The sequence below is a fragment of the Neophocaena asiaeorientalis genome, unplaced genomic scaffold, assembly GCF_003031525.2.
Source record: "Neophocaena asiaeorientalis asiaeorientalis breed wild unplaced genomic scaffold, Neophocaena_asiaeorientalis_V1.1 scaffold548, whole genome shotgun sequence".
Classification (NCBI taxonomy): domain Eukaryota; kingdom Metazoa; phylum Chordata; class Mammalia; order Artiodactyla; family Phocoenidae; genus Neophocaena; species Neophocaena asiaeorientalis.
This window is the reverse complement of record NW_020172009.1, coordinates 409,764-431,049: the sequence shown is the minus strand read 5'-3', so window position 1 is coordinate 431,049 and position 21,286 is coordinate 409,764. Positions and strand designations below refer to the sequence as shown.

At 48.2% G+C, this 21,286-nt stretch overlaps 1 protein-coding gene across 1 annotated transcript; it reads right to left on the bottom strand.

The window, feature by feature from the left end:
* Positions 1-13,295, bottom strand: GM2A (ganglioside GM2 activator). Its single transcript, XM_024750223.1, has 4 exons — positions 13,079-13,295; positions 7,818-7,979; positions 2,201-2,383; positions 1-1,862 (listed from the first exon to the last, which is right to left on the bottom strand). Exons 1-4 carry the CDS (start codon positions 13,166-13,168, stop codon positions 1,707-1,709), a joined length of 591 nt encoding a protein of 196 aa, XP_024605991.1. The 5' UTR covers positions 13,169-13,295; the 3' UTR covers positions 1-1,706.
* Positions 13,296-21,286: the final 7,991 nt, after the last annotated feature.

Genomic DNA, 21,286 nt, shown 5'->3' with positions numbered 1-21,286 from the left:
TTCACCTCAAGTTAAAAAGATTTATTACAATTCTAGCCTTCATGTGAGCCCAGAACCCGGGGCTGGTCATGAGTGATTAAGTTGTCATGAGAGGACAGGACAGTGAACAAAGCCAGGCACGTGACATGAGTCCACCTCTCTTCGCTGGATCCCTGCTCCACAGAGTGGCTGCTGGCGGGTCCGCCTGTTCAGCCTCTGCCCCACTCACCCTGACAGTGCTCCAAGGCCAGGGCAGGCAGCCTCGTGATCCCTGAGCTCACAGCTCTGAGGCCGCCTCCACTCCCCCAGCACTGGAGGAGCATCTAGGGTCAGGCACTATGGCTTTGACCCGATGGAGGGAGACACAGTGGTGGAGGAGTTGTCTCAAGGTTAAAAGGACAAGGCATGCATGTTCTTATATCCAAGGCCACGAACTGGCCACCCATGAGCCAACCAGATTTCCCCAGTGACAAGTCTGTTTGGCCCCTTCTGCCTGCTCAGTATTTAAAAAAATAATTCGTTGCCAATATTTAAAAATTGATTTCATATAAAAGTCTGGATTTCTGGCTTCTCGAGTGAAAAAGAAATTGAGAATATTTGGCAATGCTGGGCCCATACTCTCCTGTGGTACTCACTAGCTATAGCTAGATAGCAGCTGTCCCTACGGACCAGATGTGCCCTTCCCAACTCACCCCACTCCCCACATCCCTGATTATACCCCCAGCTCGAGACTGGGCAGCAGCTGCCTCAGATCAGTTATGTTATACAAAGGAAAAAATGGAAGATGTGCCAGCGAACAACACGTTCCTCGTGGTCTCATCACGTACTGATGTCTTGCGCTTTGCCCTGCAGGTACCTGAGTTCGCAGACTATCTTAAACACAGAGCATTCTCAGATATCTCTCCCATCACATGCCCTGCCTCTCCAGGATACACTGTGCCCCACTCTTAACTGGGCAAGTCTAGAAAAGAATACTAAATCATAGACGTTAATGGAGGAACAGACTGAGATCGACTCCTTCAGACCCTTCGTTGTAAGAGCGGGGTGGGAGTAAAATGAAAACTGTTAGTACTCTCACTCTGCTTTTAGGTCAGCGATGCACACAAAAAATCAATGAGAAAAATCATAAAGGTACTTCAGGAGACCAAGATTGGGTCAGCCTGAACGTGGGGTCACAAAACGTGTTAGCCCCCTTCCTTGACCATTTAGAAAATGAGTTGAGCTCTTAGAGAGAAAGCCATGGGGGTGAGGAGGAAAATGCAGTGGCCAGCCCAGTAGATGTCCTGGGCTGTCAAAAACCACCAGGCTCGGGGCTTTCCTGGTGGTGCAATGGTTGAGAGTCCACCTGCCAATGCAGGGGATACGGGTTCGTGCCCCGGTCCGGGAAGATCCCACAGGCAGAGCAGCTGGGCCCGTGAGCCATGGCCGCTGAGCCTGCGCGTCCAGAGCCTGTGCTCTGCAACGGGAGAGGCCACAGCAGTGAGAGGCCTGTGTACCACAAAACAAATAAAAAAAACCACGAGGCTCATTCTCCTTTAGGTTAGGGCTGCTGGCCCACACCTAAAAATTTTGTAGGTGGCATAAAATGACTTCCAGCGGGGGAGTGTCATCATTGTAGAAAGGGGCTTGAGAAAGGACAGAGAGTAGAATCTGGCCTTGGCCAACGTAAGACAGAAGAAGCGGATGCCTTCCTACATCCCCTTCATTCTGCTGTGGCAGGTGCCACCTTATTTGCCCTTTAGGGAGGCGGAGATTTTGACACAGCCCAGATGCTCCCCGTTGATGCTTAGGATGATCTTCGAGCGGTAGTTCCCACTGCTGAGCCAGCTGGGCAGCTCCAGGTCAGGCAGGAAGAAGTCAGACTTGGGAAGTGAGTAGGTACCCTGTGGGAAAGGCAGTGGACCACAGGTCAGTGAGAGCCTACAGATGGGACTTTCTCCTGGAGTGACCTCTAGGATTGCAGCTGCAAACCGCCCCTCCTCCCACTCTCCTAAGAGCCAGGTAGAGCATAGAATGTGACAGCAAAAGGACACCAGAGGTCAGATCGAGCTTCAGGTCTCCCATTCACAGTTGGATAAACCGAGGCCCCCAAAAGATAAGTGATTCAGGATAGATCATATCAATTTACACCCACAGACATCCAGGTCTGCAAGAGAATGTCTCCAAACCCCATGTCTCTACTCTAGTCACGGTGGGAATGCTCTCCCCTCCCTATACTTACTCGTTTGAAGGGACAGTGACAGGGAAGCCCATAGGTGTGCAGGGGTTCTGGGCAGGGATTCTCATCGGGAGTTAACACTTCAAGCACATTACAGAAGTTCTCGTAGGTGCAGCTGCCAAGTTGCTCCACACATGGGACTTTGACCCAAAAGCCAGCCACTTCCTTCTCCAGAGTTAGTACCACCTGGTGAGAGAGTTGGAGAAAGTGTAAAATTCCAAGGCAAACATACCAGTTCCTCTGCCTCTTTAAAAGGTCAGCCTTTTATTTTAACAAGAGTTTTTAATTGGATGGGCTCTGGGCGATATTCTGATCGAGAAATGACAGTATTGTGGCACGTGCTCCAACACTATCCTTTCCTGTGCCCGTGGCTGACATTAATAATCAAATGTAACATTTTTCCCCCTGCACTGAACCACAGTCTTATAATTCTTTAGGTAGTCACTACCCATTGGTTGAAGTTGAAATGCACTTGTCATCTCACTGCTAATTGGCTAACTGTGGCACTGCTTCTAGACTTTCCTTCTCAGCCCAATCTTGGCTTCAGAACCTTTTCCTTCAGAGGACTTCAGGCAGCTACCACCAACTGATTGGAGTTGGTTACCAAGATGAAACCCATCTGCTATTCTTGGATCCTATTTTCTCTGTACAGCCATAGAAGACAGAACTGAAAACAATAGGAATTTACAGAGGGATCATTCTGGGATTGCTATTAGGAAGATCTTAACAATCATAGCAAAGTTACAACAGATGGAACTACCTCAAGAAGAGATGGGCTGCCTGGACCCTGTTGCGGAAGCTACTAAAGGACTCCTGCACCCAGAGAGAAGCTGGATGGGGAGACCTGTGAGTACTTCACACCTCTGTGCTGCCAAGATTCTGCTCCTGTTCTGGAGGTGGGGGCTGACCAGTTGTGCATGGCACGGGCTAAGCATTCACTACGTGTTAGCTGCCTAAGAGCCAAATGAGTGGTGCCTTAGGGACCATGATCGTATCCCCCCAAAGGTGTCAGGGAAAAGTGTCGGGAAAGGGCAGGAGGAAGTCTGATTCTCTGTGGGTGTAATGGCAGGAAACCACTCCCAGTTGTAACATCACAGCATTCTATGAATCCCAGCCCCCAAGCTCACTTGATTCAGGGCTTTTGTTTCTAAGAGACAAATCCTGGATGGGCACTATTCCCCTTGAGCCTGCTGGGCTCAGGCTGGCTCCCCAGGCTGTGGACTCAGTCCTCCAACTGCCCCAGGTGTCAGGATCCAGGTCCAGGAGGAAGGGATAAGTCCACGCAGCCTGTATCCTGAGTGGACAAACTCAAATTTGCCTCATCCCACTCTGCTGACCCACATGTTATTCCCCACCCCAAGTCATGCACGGTCCCCTCCCAGCCCTCCTGTCTCCTCTCCTGCCAAACCTGCTTCAACCCCTTTGCCTAGAAAGAGCTGAGGGCCTGGAGTAGAATGCTACTTTGGCCACTTCCTACTCTTGTGCCCTTGGGGAATTTATTCTGTCTCCATTCCCTTATCTCCAAAATGGGACATTTTAAGAGTGTCTGCCTCTCTCACAAGGTCCCACTGAGTGAGACAATGCCTGTCAAACACTTAGCATAGTGCCTGAAATCCAAAAATTACTTCCTGCTGGACTTCTCCCCTCCATACCCCTCCTTGTTTTGCTAACACCCCAATGAAAATGGTTGAGCTAGTTCTGCCCTGAACAAGAAAGAACACCCAGCTGAGGGGACCAGCGGGGACCAAGTCCTGCCTGGGCTCCTCCCACCACACTGGAAGCCTGTGGGGCTGCATCCACCAGGAGCCAGGCCTCCCCCAGCCAGGACAAGCACAGCACAGGAGGTACTCAGCGGGGGCACCCCGAACTTAAGGCAACAGCCATGCCTGCCATTTGGGGATTAAAACCATGGCTGATTTTCCAGTCCTTGTTCTCAGTCTACTTGTTCATATGGCTCAGAAGAGCAAGCAGGGGGAGTTCCCTGGGCGGTCCAGTGGTTAGGACTTGGTGCTTTCACTGCCATAGGCCTGAGTTCAATCCCTGGTTGGGGAACTAAGATCCCACAAGACGTGTGGCGTGGGCAAAAAAAAAAAAAAAAAAAAATTCAAGCAAAGCTGAGTAATAAAGGACCATCAATCCCTCTACTCCAGGACTACCTTAGCACCTCCACAGCTCAACCTAAATAAACCCCTGTGTCATGGGACCTGGTTCCACAAGACAGAGGCACTGACGGGTAATGGAATCATGATCCCTGTACCCACCAGGGTGCTTGGGCAAGTCCCTTCCCCCCCTCAGGCCTCTGCTCCTCCATCTTGACCATCTTGACCATGGAGTATTTGGATCTCATGATCTTGAAGCGACCTACCAGTTCTGACATCCTAAGAGTCCAAGTTTCTTGCAAGTTGAAAACAATGACTTTTCTCTTGGCCTCTAGCTCAGGGCTAGGCACACAAGGCTCTAGATAAAGACCCACTGATAGGGGCTTCCTTGGTGGTGTAGTGGTTAAGAATCCACCTGCCAGTGCAGGGGACACAGGTTCGAGCCCTGGTCCAGGAAGATCCCATATGCTGTGGGGCAACTAAGCCTGTGCACCACAACTACTGAGCCTGTGCTGTAGAGCCCACGAGCCACAACTAATGAGCCTGTATGCCACAACTATTGAAGCCCACGTTCCTAGAGCCTGTGCTCCACAACAAGAGAAGCCACTGCAATAAGAAGCACATGCACCGCAACGAAGAGTAGCCCCCGCTCGCTGCAACTAGAGAAAGCCCACACACAGCAACAAAGACCCAATGCAGCCAAAAAAAAAAGACCCACTGTTAGCAACTGACTTGAAGGGGAGACATTTTGATGAGATCAGGGAAGGGGCAGTTATATCTCAATCACAGGGCTCAGGCAGGGGCATTGCAGGTACAGGACTTTAGAGGGAAAAAAAAAGGTAAACCATCAGGGCTGAAAGCTATGTGTCTAAAAGCCTGAAATAAGTGTACGTGCCAAATGTGGTAGCAATTTACGATTCCTGAGGATGGGGAAACCAAGGTCTCAGAGGCTGGAACTTGAGAGCTCAAAGAAGGGAGTTGTAAATTATGCCAAATCCTGTGGAACACATCAAAAGAAAAAGGCGTTCCTGTACAGACTCTAACCTTGCCCATGGCTCACAGAATCTGGCGCATCCAACTTCTAAAAATTGTAGCTGGCATCAAGTCCATCCAGGTTCCAAATGGGACTTTTTTTTCCTCTTAATTTTTTGTTTAATTGATTTAATTTATTTATTTTTGGCTGTGTTGAGTCTTCATTGCTGCACGTGGGCTTTCTCTAGTTGTGGCGAGCGGGGGCTACTCTTCGTTGCAGTTCCCGGGCTTCTCACTGCAGTGGCTTCTCTTGTTGCAGAGTTTGGGCTCCAGGCACGCAGATTCTTAACCACTGTGCCACCAGGGAAGCCCCAAATGGGACTTTTGATTGAAGAGATTTCACTTCAGCAAGGTCAGAAGAGGAGGAGGCTTCTCTCCTGCCACTAACAGGTGCGTAGCCTGGACCAGTCACTCCTCTCTGGGCCCCAGTAACAAGGAGAGAAGCCATTAACCTTAAGAGCCCTTCAGGCTCATACAGTGCTTGCATCCTAGCAGCTCTCCTGAGGGGCGGGGTTCTTTGCTGTCACGGGGTAAGTCCTGGCATACTCCCCTGCTAAAACTCCAAGCACTAATTCCACCTCCCTGCCAGAAAGAGCTCAGGAATAGGAAACATTAGACAGATAAGGACACCAGCCTTGAATGCTGACCTGGGGCAAGTTGCATCCTTCTCTGAGCTTCAGTGTCCCTTATCTGTAAAAGGAGACTCATCATCTTTTCTCCTACCCAAGTGGTGAGAGGCTTTCATTTAATAGCTAGTATGCACATACCCTAAAAAGATAAAGGAACCAAATCAAAACTATATACATAAGAGAAATGTAGGAGGAAGCGAAGGGGCAGTGGGAATCTGAGTCCAATTTTAAAAAGCTCAATGGCCCAAATCTGTGACAGGTAATAAAGTACAGACTGATGATGGTTCAACTTACAATTTTTCAACTTTACGATGGTACAGAAACAATACACATTCAGTAGAAACTGTACTTCCTGTTATGAATTGTGATCTTTTTCAGGGCTAGCAATATGTAGTACCATTCTCTCTGGTGATGCTGGGCAGTGACAGGAAGCCACAGCTTCCAATCAACCATGCGATCACGAGGGTAAACAACTTAAACCATTCTGTACCCAGACAACCATTCTGGTTTTCACTTTCAGTACAGTATTCAATATTCAACACCTTATCATAAAATAGGCTTTGTGTTAAATGATTTTGCCCAACTGTAGGCTAATGTACATGTTCTGAGTGTGGTTAAGGTAGGCGAGGCTAAGCTGCGATGTTTCGTAGGTTAGGTGTATTAAATGCATTTTCGACTTAACGAGATTTTTCAACTTATGCTAGGTTCACTGGGACGTAAGTTGAGGAAGATCTATAATAGAAAATGGGTGGGGGGGAACCCATCTTAATGGCCTACAAAGAAGCCAGAAAAAGGCTGGGGGAAGAAAAAGGAGTTCACCAGCTTTTTCCTTCCAAGTCAGTTGTACTGCATCAGTGTTCTTGGAAACGTCTGCAGTTTGCATGGCAGTGGCAGAAGAGCAAGCATGATGGCCAGCTCGCTAAAGAGCGCTTTGCTCCAGACTCAGTGGAGGTAGTGTAGAAATGTGACCCTGGTAGAAAATCACTTGAAGAACAGCTAAAGAAAATGCAGTGACCTAGCCTGGAGAAGACTTGGGAAGAGGTGCTGGGCAAAGCAAAGCCTGAGAGCTGCTTGCACGTACAGGACTCTGTCTGGGTCAAAGAAGCCACAGGAAGAGATTGATACTAACGGAAATATTAACAAGGGCTAACATGTACCGAGCTGGTCTTGTGTGCCAGGCCCTGTGCAAGGAACTATCCATGTTATTAACTCAGTAATTGCTCAGAGAAATGTATGAGGTAGGGGCTGTGATTAACCAAGTCAAAGGGTAGTTTCAGGTACACAGATTCCAAATCAGAAATCCTTTTAAAGAGTCAAAAGGAAACTGGTACCAGAAGAGATCTGCACCAGGACAGGCTGAAGGCATACAAGAATACAGTATATGTCACAACTACTAAGCCCACATGCTCTGGAGCCCGCGTGCCACAACTAGAGAGAAGCCCCGCGCCCTGCAATGATGAGCCTGCATGCCGCAACTAAGACCTGATGCAGCCAAATAAATATTAAAAAAAAAATATATGGTATAAAGGTAGCGATGCAAACCAGTGAGGAAAGGACTACAATATATGGAGTTGCAATGGATACACAGAAAGTTTCTATTGTTCTGTATGAAAACATGCAAATACCCACCCCCAAAGCAGGCAACAGGCATGAATGAACTGGTTATTCCTAAACAAAAACACAAAAGGCAAATAAACTTATGAAAGGACATTTAACAAATCTATGCTTCTTTTGCTGCTCTGGGATTCCAGGATTCCAAAATGATTCAGTTCCCTGAGCATACATGCCTCAGGGCCCTCCCTCTGGCCCATAGCACCTTCCCTCCAGCACCTCCCTGAACCTGCCCACTCCTGGGCTCACCTTCAGAGGATCTTTGAGGTACGCAGTGGTCCTGACCTCAGCACCGAGGGTCATGTTCCCAGGAATGACAATGGGGTCAGGTTCCACAGTCAGGCTGTTGATCACCACAGGGTCCTTCCCTTCATCGCAGTTATCCCAGGAAAAGCTACTGAGCTGGGAGAGCTAAGGACAATAAGGCAGCAAGAAAAGAAGAGAAAAGAAAAGTTGACAAAAGGAACAGTCACAGGTTAGAAGGATTAACAGAGCAGCTTACTGACAGTGTGCCCATCGGCGAGATACCTGCCCTCTATGAGCTTCATCTGCAACTCCACATCTGTAAACCTGGAATAACATCGGTCCTACCCATTTCATAGGCAGGACTAGACTAAAAGACAATCTCCCAAAAGTGTGCCGTGAACTATAGAGCACAGAATCACAGACCTTGGACTTCAAAATAGGAGACTAACCATATCCACCTTTGGTAGATACCTTCTCTGATCTCTCACCTCCCTGCTCTCCACTCCTCTCCAACTAGTCTTGGCATCTCCTTAGAGGGAGGCTTTTGGAGGATTCGGCTTTGCAGCCCACGCCCAGAACCTTATTCACGTCACAGCCCAGGCCCAATCCAGGGCCAGGAACGATAGGGAACACAAAACACGGTGGGAAACATAACAACATCTAACACCCTACCCTCAAGGAGGCACAATTAGCCCAGGGAGGGACTAGGACACACCTGAAAAGATCCCCAGTGGGCCATCTGTTGATGAGCAATCCCTAGTGAACAAACTTGCACAATCCTAACCAGTGCTCGCTTTTTTTTTTTTTTTTTTTTTTTTGCGGTATGCGGGCCTCTCACTGTTGTGGCCTCTCCCGTTGCGGAGCACAGGCTCCGGACGCGCAGGCTCAGCGGCCATGGCTCACGGGCCCAGCCGCTCCGCGGCATGTGGGGTCTTCCCAGACCGGGGCACGAACCCGTGTCCCCTGCATCGGCAGGTGGACTCTCAACCACTGCGCCACCAGGGAAGTCCTAACCAGTGCTTTCTTAACTCCCATTGCGCATGCCCTGCCCTGTCCCACACCCCACGTCCTTCCCCTCCCCTCTGCTGAGCCATATCTCCTCCTCTTCCTCAACATCCCCCAAGAGGTCTCCTGATTCCTGATTCCACCATCGCGTCCAACTACACATGACCACTGATTCCCCACTCCCACAGAACCCTGTCTATGATCTTTAACACTTCCTATACCATGCAGACTCTGCCCACCCACTTACACCTTTCCCAGCCCCCTGAAGGCCACCTGCGAGAGACCTTCAGCATTCCCACCACGCACATCCCATCTTAGAAGGAAAACCTGCCAGTACCATGTCCCCAAGTTGACCCCCGTCATCAACACAGCCACAGGTAGATGGGCCAAAAGAGAATACTTAACCCAGGCCAGGCGGACAGATTCTCTCTGCCTCCAATTTGGGAAGTGAGACAGAGGCAAAATCATTCAGAGGACTTTGGGCTTTGAGCTGTCATGGGGTCATAAGCTTTAAGTCAGAGCCAGAACACCTAGACTCATGACCAAGCCAAAGGGACAAGAACTAAGGGCTCTGCTGGTCTGTGGAAAAGAGAACAGAGTCGCCCCCTGCCTCCGGCCCCCTATCTAAATAGGCAGTGAGGGGGGACAGCCAGGGGCATGGTTTTAGACTAAGATATAGGTAAATCAAGGCTTTAGTTGGCAGACATGGCTTGAAATCATAGCTCGACCCCCATATCATGTGACTCTACAGGCCAACTTCCCCTTTGGAGCTGCAACTTCCACATCTTTTAAGTGCAGTCATTTCTACTTCCCTCCCAGACCTGGTGCGAGGGTGAGAGCATGTACATAAAGCTCATGACACAATGCCAGGCACAAAGCATGAGCCAGCTCCCTAAATGACAGCCATTAGACATCCCAGCCGCTACTTCCTGCCATTAGTTCCACGAGATTCCTAGTATACCTGGAATAAACTTCCCTTTACTTGAGCTTCTTGAAATGGGCTTCTGTCCCTTGGAATGAAGCATTGGGCCATGACTAAGAAAGGCCTGATTCATCCCTGCATTCCCCACAGCCCCTTAGACAGGGTAGGTACCAACAAATGTTTCCTTCAACATTCATTCCGCAGATATTTATGAAACAGTGATCACAGGCCTGGGGCCAAGGGCTGTTCATAGAGGTAAACAATTAGAAATGTGCCTGCCCTTCGGTGAGGAGCTTACAGTCCAATGTAAATAACTATTACCCACTATGATCTCTGGGTGCCATAAAAGAAACAAACAGAGGGTCGTGTTGAGAGTAACAAGACTCACTTAAATAGGGCGATGAGGAAGTTATAATCCTGCAGGATGAGGAGTCAGCCACGCAAGTACTGAAAGAATGCTCAGGCAGAGGGAACATGGGCAAAGGCCCCGCACCGGGAAGATGCTCAGCTGCTCTGGGCCCTGCAAGGCCAGTGGGCTAGATGTAGTGGATGAGGCACCCAAGTAAGCTTAGAGGGGTGGCAGGGTCATTTAATTCCTGCCAGACCTCATAGGTCATCCTCAGGAGGCTGGATTTCCTATATGTGCAATGGAACGCCATTGCAGGAGAGGGCCACGCTCTGGTTTACGGTTGAGATGGACTGCAGAGGGTTAAGTTTAGAACACGGGAGATCAATTAGAAGGCCACTATCAAATGAAAGCATGCCTGGGATTAAGAGTTGGGCTGGAGGGTGGGTAGGAGGACTAGCCATTTTCTAGAGCTGCTTTCACAAATTCCAAGGCAGCCTGATTCACAGCGAGGATTGATTCCAGGCTGGAGGAAGTGTCCAGAGTACCCCACTCCTCCTGCCCTCAGGCTCTGGGGAGACTTGACAAGGTGGTTTCTCGATGGCTGACTAGAGGCTTCTGTCGCAGTGAATTCTGCAGCTGAGTCCAGGCTCATCCGGAAAAGGAGGCATGATGTGTTAGCACTGCCCACTAAGGGCAGGCCTGCCACCAAATATTTGTCATCCCAGCCTGGGCTAACACGTGGGAAGATGCAACGTATGGCAGAGGGCAAAGGCACCGCTGTGGAGGCAGAAATATGCGTCCAAATCACAGACCTGGATTAAAACCATACCTCAGCCACTCTCACTAGCTGAGAACATGCGTCAGTTGACCCCTCTTGAGGCTCAATTTCCTCATATATTAAATGGGCATAACTATATCTTCTCACAGGGCTACTGTAAGAGTGAGAAGTTTGTATACAGAAAGTACAGGTCACAACTCCTCAACATTGTCACGGCCATGAAAACACAAGTCTGAGAAACTGTCACAGACCAGAGGAGACTGGGGAGACAGGACAACACATGCAATGTGGTGCCCGAGACTGGATCCTGGAACAGAAAGAGGATGTTAACGGGAAAACTGGTAGAATTCAAACAAAGTCTAGAGTTTAGCTAGTGGTAATGTACCTAAGCTGGTTTCTCAGTCTTGACAAATGTACCATGGTAATACAAAATGTTAACATTAGGGGAAACTGAGTGAGGAGTGTGTGGGAACTCTGTACTGTCTTTGCAACTTTTCTGTAAGTCTAAAAGTACTCCCCTAAAAATGTTCATTAGGGAAATAATGAGCAAAGCACCTGGCTCAACACATAGCACATAGTATGTGCATAATAAATGACATTAGACAGTTATCAGAGAGTCTATTAAGTACCTATTTTGCACCCAGCCTGGGGCTAGACATTCTCCCCTTTTATCTAAGGAGCACCACAGCCCAGGGGCATGAGACTGGGTTAATGCTTTTGGAGGAACTGGAACTCCCGGTTTCCTGATGCTCAAACACTCACTGTCACCCCACAGCCTTCATGTGGCCCAGGGATTCAGCGTAAGGGTTCCGAATCACATGAGCCCAGAGAAGACCCGGTGATAGCAGATGAGAATGGAAAGTGCCCCTTGCTGTGTAATCTCAGATGAGTCCCCTATCCTCTATGGGGCTGGGTAAGGTGGGTGAACTCCCTGATGTCTCATGGCCTGTCTAAAGCTGCCAACATAAGACCTTCTGGTCTGGGACGGCATCCACAGCCAAGACGTGTAGGAGAGCGGGGATGTAGGACTGGTTCCAGACTTAGCCACACCACCTCATAGTGGTCAGACCTGGAGCCAAGAGAAACGTTCTCAACCTACACTCAGGGACTAACTGTGAACCCTCCGGGCCAATAAGGCCAAGAGTTCTTTGCTCCTCCATTCAATAGGCAAAATAGACTCCTTGCCCCTGGGGCAGGGTGAGGCCGAGCCCACTGGCTTCTATCACTTTATGAGTTAAAGATATAAGAGCTTTTCCATCCACGGAAGCATTTCCCTTCACCCACAACCATCAAAGAAAGGCAGGTTGGCACTATCCAGCCCATTGTACAGATAAGGAGACCAAGGCTTAAGGAACCCAAATGCCACTCCCATGGATTAGAGACAGGGGAGGAATCAGAAGCCAAGCCTCCTAGTACTATCCCACTTTCCCTCACACCAACCTGTTCCTGGCTCTGACAAATATTTCCAAGGAGGTTGGCAGGAGGGGACCTAGGCTGGGCCTCTCTCTTTGACTGCTGCCAGAGATACCAAGTGTCTGGCCCCCAGGTATGCAGCAAAGAGGCCATGGAACTAGGCTTCTCTATTTCTCAGAATGACAGAACTTCCCCTTCCCCAGGGTCTGGAGCACAGGGTGTCTGAGAAGATAAGGAAGAAGCTTGTAGGCTGTTGCCTCTGCATGCCTCGCACCCAGGAGCAGGGCTGCACCTTCGTCGCCAGAGGAGCAAGTATGGACCTTCTGGCCTGAAAAGCCTCTCAAACCCACCCACCCACGAGGAGGAGCAGCGCCTCAGAGCAGTACAGAGGGGAGGGGAAAGGTTCCAGGCATTTTCATGGCGGAAAAGAGAGGGCACGTAAACGGGGCTGCGTCTCTGGGCCTGGGATTAGAGCCTTGGTCTTGCAGTTCCGTAAAATTTCACTCAGACGTTTGGAAAGAGGACAGGAGTACAGACGGGACTGAGATTAACCCTTCCAAAACAGTCTGGAGCAGAGCAAAGCCTTACAGCCCACCCCTCTGTACAGATGGGGAAACTGAAACCCGCAGAGAGCAAAGGACCCACTCAGAGTCCCACAGTTAGTGACTTTGGGAGGCTCTGCTGCAAAGAAGTAATTCTAGAGACCGGAGAGGCCACCCCCATATCCCACCCCAGCCCGCACATCCCGAGCTGGGCTGGGATGCTGGAAGCAGCCTCCTAAAGGATAGGATGCTCACCCGGTTCGAGAAGACGCGTGCAGCTGCCGCTGGGCCGGCGAGAAGCAAGCCCAGGGAGATGAGGAGAGGGGCCTGCATCAGAGGGTTCATCGCAAAGGGTGAGTCCTCACCGGGTTAACTACAAGGTTCGTGGAGGCGACGACGCCTTTAAATTCCTGCCCGTATTGGTTATGCAAAGCTGTGCATCGCTATGCAAAGCCGAGTGCGGCCACTTCCCCGTGCGTCCCGCCCCCTCCGGATCTGAGATTTCGGGGCCGGGGATTGGACAGAGCTCTCCCGGATCCGCCCCCCAAAGGTTCCTCCTTTAGCCCCGCACTTCGCCCGTGGGCGACAGGCCCCGCCTTCAGTGGCGAAGGCAGAGCCTGTGGGGCCGGAGCGGGAGGGAGGGGCGGGGCTGTTGTTTCTGATCTCACGCTGTGAACCGTCACTGCTGGATGGGCCGTCATGTTTTCGTTCGCCCAAGTCCTTCTTGACAAAAATATCATGCTCCCTGTCGATACTACGCTTCCCCTTAGCTGTGTTACAAATCACTGTGTCTTTTAAATAATTATTATAATGATAATGATAATTTTTAGTAAGTGCTTTAATGCATGCCAAGCGCTGTTAAGCACTTAACGAGGGAATCCATTTTTTGGTCCCACTTTACCACTGAGGAAACATACATGATAAGGCAGGTTAGCTTTGCCAAGGTCACACAGCTAAGAAGTGATAGAGCAAGGATTCTGCTTATATATACCTCATCAGCCAAGATTTCCCTAAGCTACTACACTTCGTAGTTGAGGTTTAATTTTTTTTAAAAGCAATAGGGACCCTATTCCTGCCAAATTACCACTAGATTGTAAACCCCACAAGGGGTGGAACCATGACTTCTGGTCACTAGTAATGTGACACATAATAGGCAATCTTTGTTGAGTAAATGAACGCATTAATAGAATTTAAAACAACCTAATCATCTTTTAAAAGAAATTTTTAATTTTGGAATTAATTTTAGATTACAGAAAAGTTGCAAAAATAGTGCAAAACTCTCTCCTAGTTTCCCCATTGTTAACATTAAGATATAAGGGTATTTTTTATAAAAACTAGGAACCAGCATTGATGTATTAACTAAGCTCTAGACTTTACCTGATCTTTTAATATGCTTTTATAATTGCACACCTTCCTCCCATTCTGATAATCCCTTCCCTCTCTCATCTAGCACAACCTCTTCATTATACACAAGTCCATTTTGAGGCCCCCTGAGTGAGAGGACTTGTCCAATGTCACATAGCAGAAGCAAAACTAGAACTCACTTCTCCTGAGGCTGTTCCCTCAGAGGTATAAGAGGTGTCAAACTAATGAAAGGGTGCATGCAATCAAGCACACATCTCAGTAGAAGGTTGCTGCTAGTCACAAAGAACAGATATCTTAGTCAATGGTTTTAGTGCTTTTCTAATTACAGGAAGATGCAAGAATCGGGTTCATAAAAATTCTTCCTGAACATATCTAAATATCTAAGACCTGTTCTGTCAGTTTTCCCAGAGCACAGAGTGTCTCATCCTAATCTCCTCCCTGAAACCCTTTCAGGCTGCACTGTAGGTAGAACTGGATGGTGGGCAACATTCTTTGTTTTACTCTTTACTTGCGGATTGCTTTTCTTGAATAGACCCTAGTTTTTGTGGAGGTGGGATAGGGTTATAGGAATGGGGGCAGGGCCTTTATTTTGTCAATTCCAAACTCCCTAACTATCCCTTCTGTTCACCCTTCCCCACTGGTAACAATAAGTTCATTTCCTAAGTCTGTGAGTCTGTTTCTGTTTGGTAAATAAGTTCATTTGTATCGTTTCTTTTTAGATTCCGCATATCCTTTGATATTTCTCTTTCTCTGTCTGACGTAACTTCATTCAGTATGACTGACAATCTCCATGTCATCCATGTTGCTGCAAATGGCATTATTTCATTCTTTTTAATGGCTGAGTAATATTCCATTGTGTATATGTATAAGGTGAAAGGTTAATCAGCAACTACCTGCATGATCGGCTGGACACCCAGCTAATGATGTTTCTAGTCCTTGAAGTAGAACGGCTGCAGTATGTTCAGTTATCAACAGGAAACAGTGGCCCCCTTGCAAGGGTTACTAACCCAAAGAGCTGGGTGGGGGGGAGGCTCCAACAGTCCCCCTGGCAACTAAGGAGCCCTTCTGACGTCATGCCCCCTGTAACTAATAGCCTCCTCCTCCCCTGTGTAGCGGAGATTGCAGCTGTGCCCTGCCAGCTGCCATCCGTACACAGTGGGGGGTCGTTCCAGGACATTTGCCTCTGACTTGCAAGATTCCCTGTCCAATAGTTGATGCCTCTGTCCCTGACTCCCTCTGGGTTCTTTCTTCAGTCTCATGGCTGGGCGACTGCAAGGACTGCAGGACTTCGGGGTGCAGCCCTACATCATTTCCTCCCAGGTCCTAAAGTCTCCATTCTCTCAGCCTCAGGCACGCTCCTTCACACAAGAAGTCGATGGTCTTGGGCAGTAAAAGGTCAAATCTCCTGGCCACTTAGGAGAACCCCTCAATGAGGGGGCACATCCCTTGGGAATCAGAGTGCCTGACATCTCCATCTGGAGGGCTTTGGAGGAGATTGTGCAAAGCCAGAGACACAGTGACTGGAAACCAAGACCATAAGGAAGATGCAAGAAAGAACAGGACAGTAGCTTGTTCAGAGTGCTTGCTTCCAGTCAGGCAGACCCAGGCTTGTCTTGTAAGAGCCTGAGCAGGGGCCTTAACCTCTCTGGGCTCAGTTTCCTCATTTGCAAAACAAGGATTAATAATAATAATAATAACAAGAACAAGCTATTCACTCATTCAAAAAATATTTATAGATTCAAGTCAGATAAAATAAAGGCCCTGCCCCTATTCCTATAACCCTACCCTACCTCCACAAAAACTAGGGTCTATTCAAGAAAAGCAATCCTCAAGTAAAGAGTAAAACAAAGAATGTTGCCCACCATCCAGTTCTACCTACAGTGCAGCCTGAAAGGGGTTCAGGGAGGAGATTAGGATGAGACACTGTGCTTTGGGAAAACTGATATAACAGGCCTTTAGATAGTTAGATATGTTCAGGAGAACTTTTTATGAACCTGATTCTTGCATCTTCCTGTAATTAGAAAAGCAGTATAACCATTGACTAAGATATCTGTTTCTTGTGACTAGCAGCAACCTTCTACCGAGATGTGTGCTTGACTGCATGAACACTTTCACCAGAATTACACATATACTGACCTCTCCCCCAACTCCCTCCACCTCTTCAGAGCAGTTCCTCAGGACTGAGAGGCTGTCTCCTCGGCTACAGTCCTCAGTAAGTCCCCAAAGAAAACTGAAACTCACAACTCTCATTTTTGGGTTTGTTTGATTGGTTGTTTTTTTTTTTTCTTAGTTGATAAGACAAACAAAATACTATCCAAGAGTATTAATACCCAAAGACAAGAAATCAGGTTAAAGTAATACAAAGTGCAGGTGGTCAGCATTCTTGAGTCTAATAACTCTCAGACCATCTGGGAGAAATAGAAACATCTGGGAGAAGAGCCATTGTAAAATTTTAAATTGTCCAGACCATCAGGCCATCATTCTTAGCCAGGACTGCACACTGCACTTCTCTGCAGAGCGTTTACAATTCCCAGTCGCCAGGCCACACTCCAGACCAACTACACCTAAATCTCTGGAGGTGAGACCCAAGGTTGGTTTTTGTTTTTTTTTTTTTAATCCCAGACGATTCAAATGTATGACCAAGGTTGACATAAAGCACCTGGCATACAATAGACTCACACATACATAAAAGTGGCAATTACGGGACTTCCCTGGTGTTCCAGTGGTTAAGACTCCACGCTTCCACTGCAAGGGGCGCAGGTTCGATCCCTGGTCGGGAACTAAGATCCCGCATGCTGCGTGGTGCGGCCAAAAAAAACCAAACAAACAAAAGTGGCAATTACTAAAACAAGACCATTATCCTTGAAGAACCCACATTTTAGGAGTGATGGGTTGCAACTTGAAAGTTGTTGCCACTCTAATGTTCATCATGGGCTTCCTGGAGGAGCAACTGGGTCTGAGCCCTGGAATAACACGGCTCAGGATGACCTCCCAGCCTTGCTTGTGTGTGGTTGGAGACCCAGTGTGAGCGTAAAGCCTGGTGTGGGAAGTGCCCTTGTTGCTGAACCCAAAGGTCACGCACCTGACACACAGTGAGGCCAAACAAACCGAAACACTGGAGTGTGGAGCTGAGAAAGTTTTATTGCAGGGCCAAGCAAGGTGAATAGGCAGCGCCTGCTCAAAAGACCAGAACCTCCCAGTGGTTTTCAGGGAATAGTTTTTAAAGGCAACATTTGGGTGCCGGCTGCAGGGTGCATGACTTTCTTCTGATTGGTCGGTAGTGAGGTCACAGGGTGGTGTCCCAGGAATCTCAACCATCAGCCTCCTGGCTCCGACCAGTCTGGGTTCTCAGCATGTCCTCACCATCCTCATCTGGGTGGGAGCCTTAGTTCTTGCAGAGCAACTCAAAGACATGTGTCAGATTGTTGTGTACATCCCCTGAGAAGCTAGGACTCTGTCTCATCACTGAACTACTTTTTGTTGGCGCTTTTCCTTTGTATTTGCACTCCCTCACTTCCCTGATTAGTAGCTGCTTGAATCTGCTCTTTGGAACTCAGGGAAGGTCTAGGAGACTAAAACCCTTTTTCTACAAACAAGAAACGGGGGACATGAAAAGGTTGTTGTACCCGGGAGTGTCCCGCAGGGTCCTGCTCAATTTCAGATTTAGTGAGGAATGCTTACCACCTCAAATGCATGTGAAGACGTCACAGACAGCAACACAAGCCTCAAATATCATTTGTTTGTCTATGTGGTATTTCTTAGAATTTTTACTTATTTTTTTAATTGAAGTATAGTTGGTTTACAATGTGTTAGTTTCTGATTCAGAAACTATATACATACAGTGATTCAGATGTATATACATATATATGTATGTATTCTTTTTCAGATTCTTTTCCATTATAGATTATTACAAGACATTGAATATAGTTCCCTGTGCTATACAGTAGGACCTTGTTATTTACCTATTTTATAGACAGTAGTGTGTGTAGTTGGTTTTTACTTGGTTGTCAGTGTATAATAAAAGCAGGTGATTTCTCATTAAATTATGGACTTCCAGCTTTCCTGAAAAACTCAGAGAATCTAGAAACACTGGCCTGCATTTCTACAGGGCAACAGTCTATTGAAGCTGAGTTGTCACTGATGGGATTCTGCAGCCTCCAACAGCCCCTACAAGCTGTGCATCTCTCACTTTTGTTACTGCCTGGTCTCTGTGGGTTTCAATCCCCAATTTAGCCTGGACCTCTGGTTTTAAAATCTTAACTCTTTTTGTTATTAAAGGGTTTTTTTTTTTTTTTTTTTGGCGGTACGCGGGTACTTTTTTTTTTTTTAAAGGGTTTTTTTTTTTTTTTTTTTGGCGGTACGCGGGCCTCTCATTGCTGCGGCCTCTCCCGTTGCGGAGCACAGGCTCCAGACGCGCAGGCCCAGCAGCCATGGCCCACGGGCCCAGCCGCTCCGCGGCATGTGGGATCCTCCCGGACCGGGGCACGAACCCGTGTCCCCTGAATCGGCAGGCGGACTCTCAACCACTGCGCCACCAGGGAAGCCCTAAAGGGTATTTTTTATTTATTAAAAAAAATTATTTACTTAATTTATTTATTTTTGTATGCATTGGGTCTTCTTTGCTGCGTGCGGGCTTTCCCTAACTGCGGCGAGTGGGGGCTACTCTTCGTTGCGGTGCGCGGGCTTCTCATTGCGGTGGCTTCTCTTGTTGTGGAGCATGGGCTCTAGAGCACCGGCTCAGTAGTTGTGGTGCACGGGCTTAGTTGCTCCGCGGCATGTGGGATCTTCCCGGACCAGGGCTCAAACCCATGTCCCTTGCACTGGCAGGCATATTCTTAACCACTGCACCACCAGGGAAGCCCAAGGGTAATTTTTAAAAACAAGGTAAAATCATAACTCTTGTACAGATATGAAATGAGCATGCAGTAGTGATTTTATTTTTAACTCCTTCAATGAGGGAAACTGTGAGATGTTACAACCAGTGCAAAGGAGAGTTCAAAGAACAAACACAAGTATGGATCAGGAATATTGAGATAAAAGTAGAAATGGAGGCAAAATCGGCCTCTTCCATAGTGGGGGAGGGAAGTCAATTTAACCTCCACAGGACAAAAATGAAATGTCTATAGGCAAAGATTATTTTCTATTGTTATGGGTTATCTACAATTTCAGATGTAGATAACCTTCAATGACAGACACAGAGTCTCCATAGAACCAGAAGTAGATATGTAGAAGGGTATGCTTTAGACAATGAAGAGTTTTCCATTGAAGTCAAAAATTTTCTCTCAGTGGTAATGGTATTTCTTTTTTTATATATAAATGTATTTATTTATTTATGGCTGCATTGGGTCTTTGTTGCTGTGTGCGGGCTTTCTCTAGTTGTGGCTAACGGGGGCTACTCTTCATTGCGGTGCACGGGCTTCTCATTGTGGTGGCTTCTCTTGTTGTGGAGCACGGGCTCTAGCCGCACAGTTTTCAGTCATTGTGGCACACGGGCTCAGTAGTTGTGGCTCGTGGGCTCTAGAGCACAGGCTCAGTAGTTGTGGCACACGGGCTTAGTTGCTCCGCAGCATGTGGGATCTTCCCGGACCAGGGCTCGAACCCATGTCCCCTGCATTGGCAGGCGGATTCTTAACCACTGCGCCACCAAGGAAGCCAAGGTAATGGTATTTCTGACTTAAACAATGCCTTTAACCTTACCGGGCCTCAGTTTCCCCATTTGTAAGAAGGTCCAATTAAACTAGATGACCTCCAAGTTCCCTTTCAACTTTGAGAGTCTGTCTACATAGTAGAAAACTGGAAGGAACACTAGAAGTTATTTCAATCTCCTCTGACTAGCCCATTTTAGAGATCAAGAAATTGAAGCCCAGAGAGGGACAGACCTTGCCGAAGGCCACCCAGCTGAAATGGGATGAGAATCCAGGTTTCTGGCCTCTTGGCTCAGGGCCACACCCCTGGGCAGAATTGCAAAGCTAATAAGAGCACGAACCCCTTTCTCACCTCACCCTTCTGAAACCTGAGAGCAGCTGGAGGCCTGACAGTGCCTTGGGGAGCAGGGGTTGGACTGGTTGGGCAGGCCCAGCAGGGCTGGGGAAGGTGCCAAGGGAGGGCCCAGGGTGGGAAGCCCCACCCAAATTTGCATTGCCTTGATACCCCCAGATTTTCATCTCATTAGAGCCTTTGCCTGGAGCTGTGATTCTCAATGCTGGTTACACACTGGAATCACCTCGAGAGCTTTATTTTTATTTATTTATTTATTTAATTTAAAATTTTTGGGCTGCATTAGGTCTTCATTGCTGCGCTCGGGCTTTCTCTAGTTGCAGCAAGTGGGGACTACTCTTCGTTGTGGTGCGCAGGCTTCTCATTGCTGTGGCTTCTCTTGTTGCGGAGCACGGGCTCTAGGCGCGTGGGCTTCAGTAGTTGTGGCATGTGGGCTCAGTAGTTGTGGCTCGCGGGCTCTAGAGCGCAGACTCCGTTGTTGTGGCGCATGGGCTTAGTTGCTCTGCGGCACGTGGGATCTTCCCGGACCAGGGCTCGAACCCGTGTCCCCTGCATTGGCAGGCGATTCTTAACCACTGCGCCACCAGGGATGTCCCTAAATCCTTCTTTTAAATGGCTGTAGCACCTGGAGAGCTTTAAACAAATCACCTGGGAGCCCAGGCCCAGACTGCTGCCCATGGTGGGACACATGCAGCAACATTTTTTAAAGTAACCCCCAGAGGATTCCAAGGTGCAGCCAACTTGGAGAACTACTGGACTAAAGCAGCTTTTCTCTAGTGGTAATACACATGCAAAACACCTGGGATCTCATTAAAATGTCCTGGGCAGAGCCCAAGAATTTGCGTTTCTAAGAAACTGATGATGAGGCCAAGGCTGTTACCCAGAAGACCACAGAGTAGCAAGGGTCAGTACCAGACACTGTCTCCACCACTGAGTTGCAGGGTTGGGATACAGATGGAGTCGCTATTTCCTTCTAAGGAAGGCATCTGGTGAACTTTCCCCTTCTCCTCTGTTTACTGAAACCCAGCAGAAAGGACAAAGCCTCAGCTGTTCGCAGGTTCTCACTCTACACCTCATCGCCCTACTGCTTGTACAGGCAGG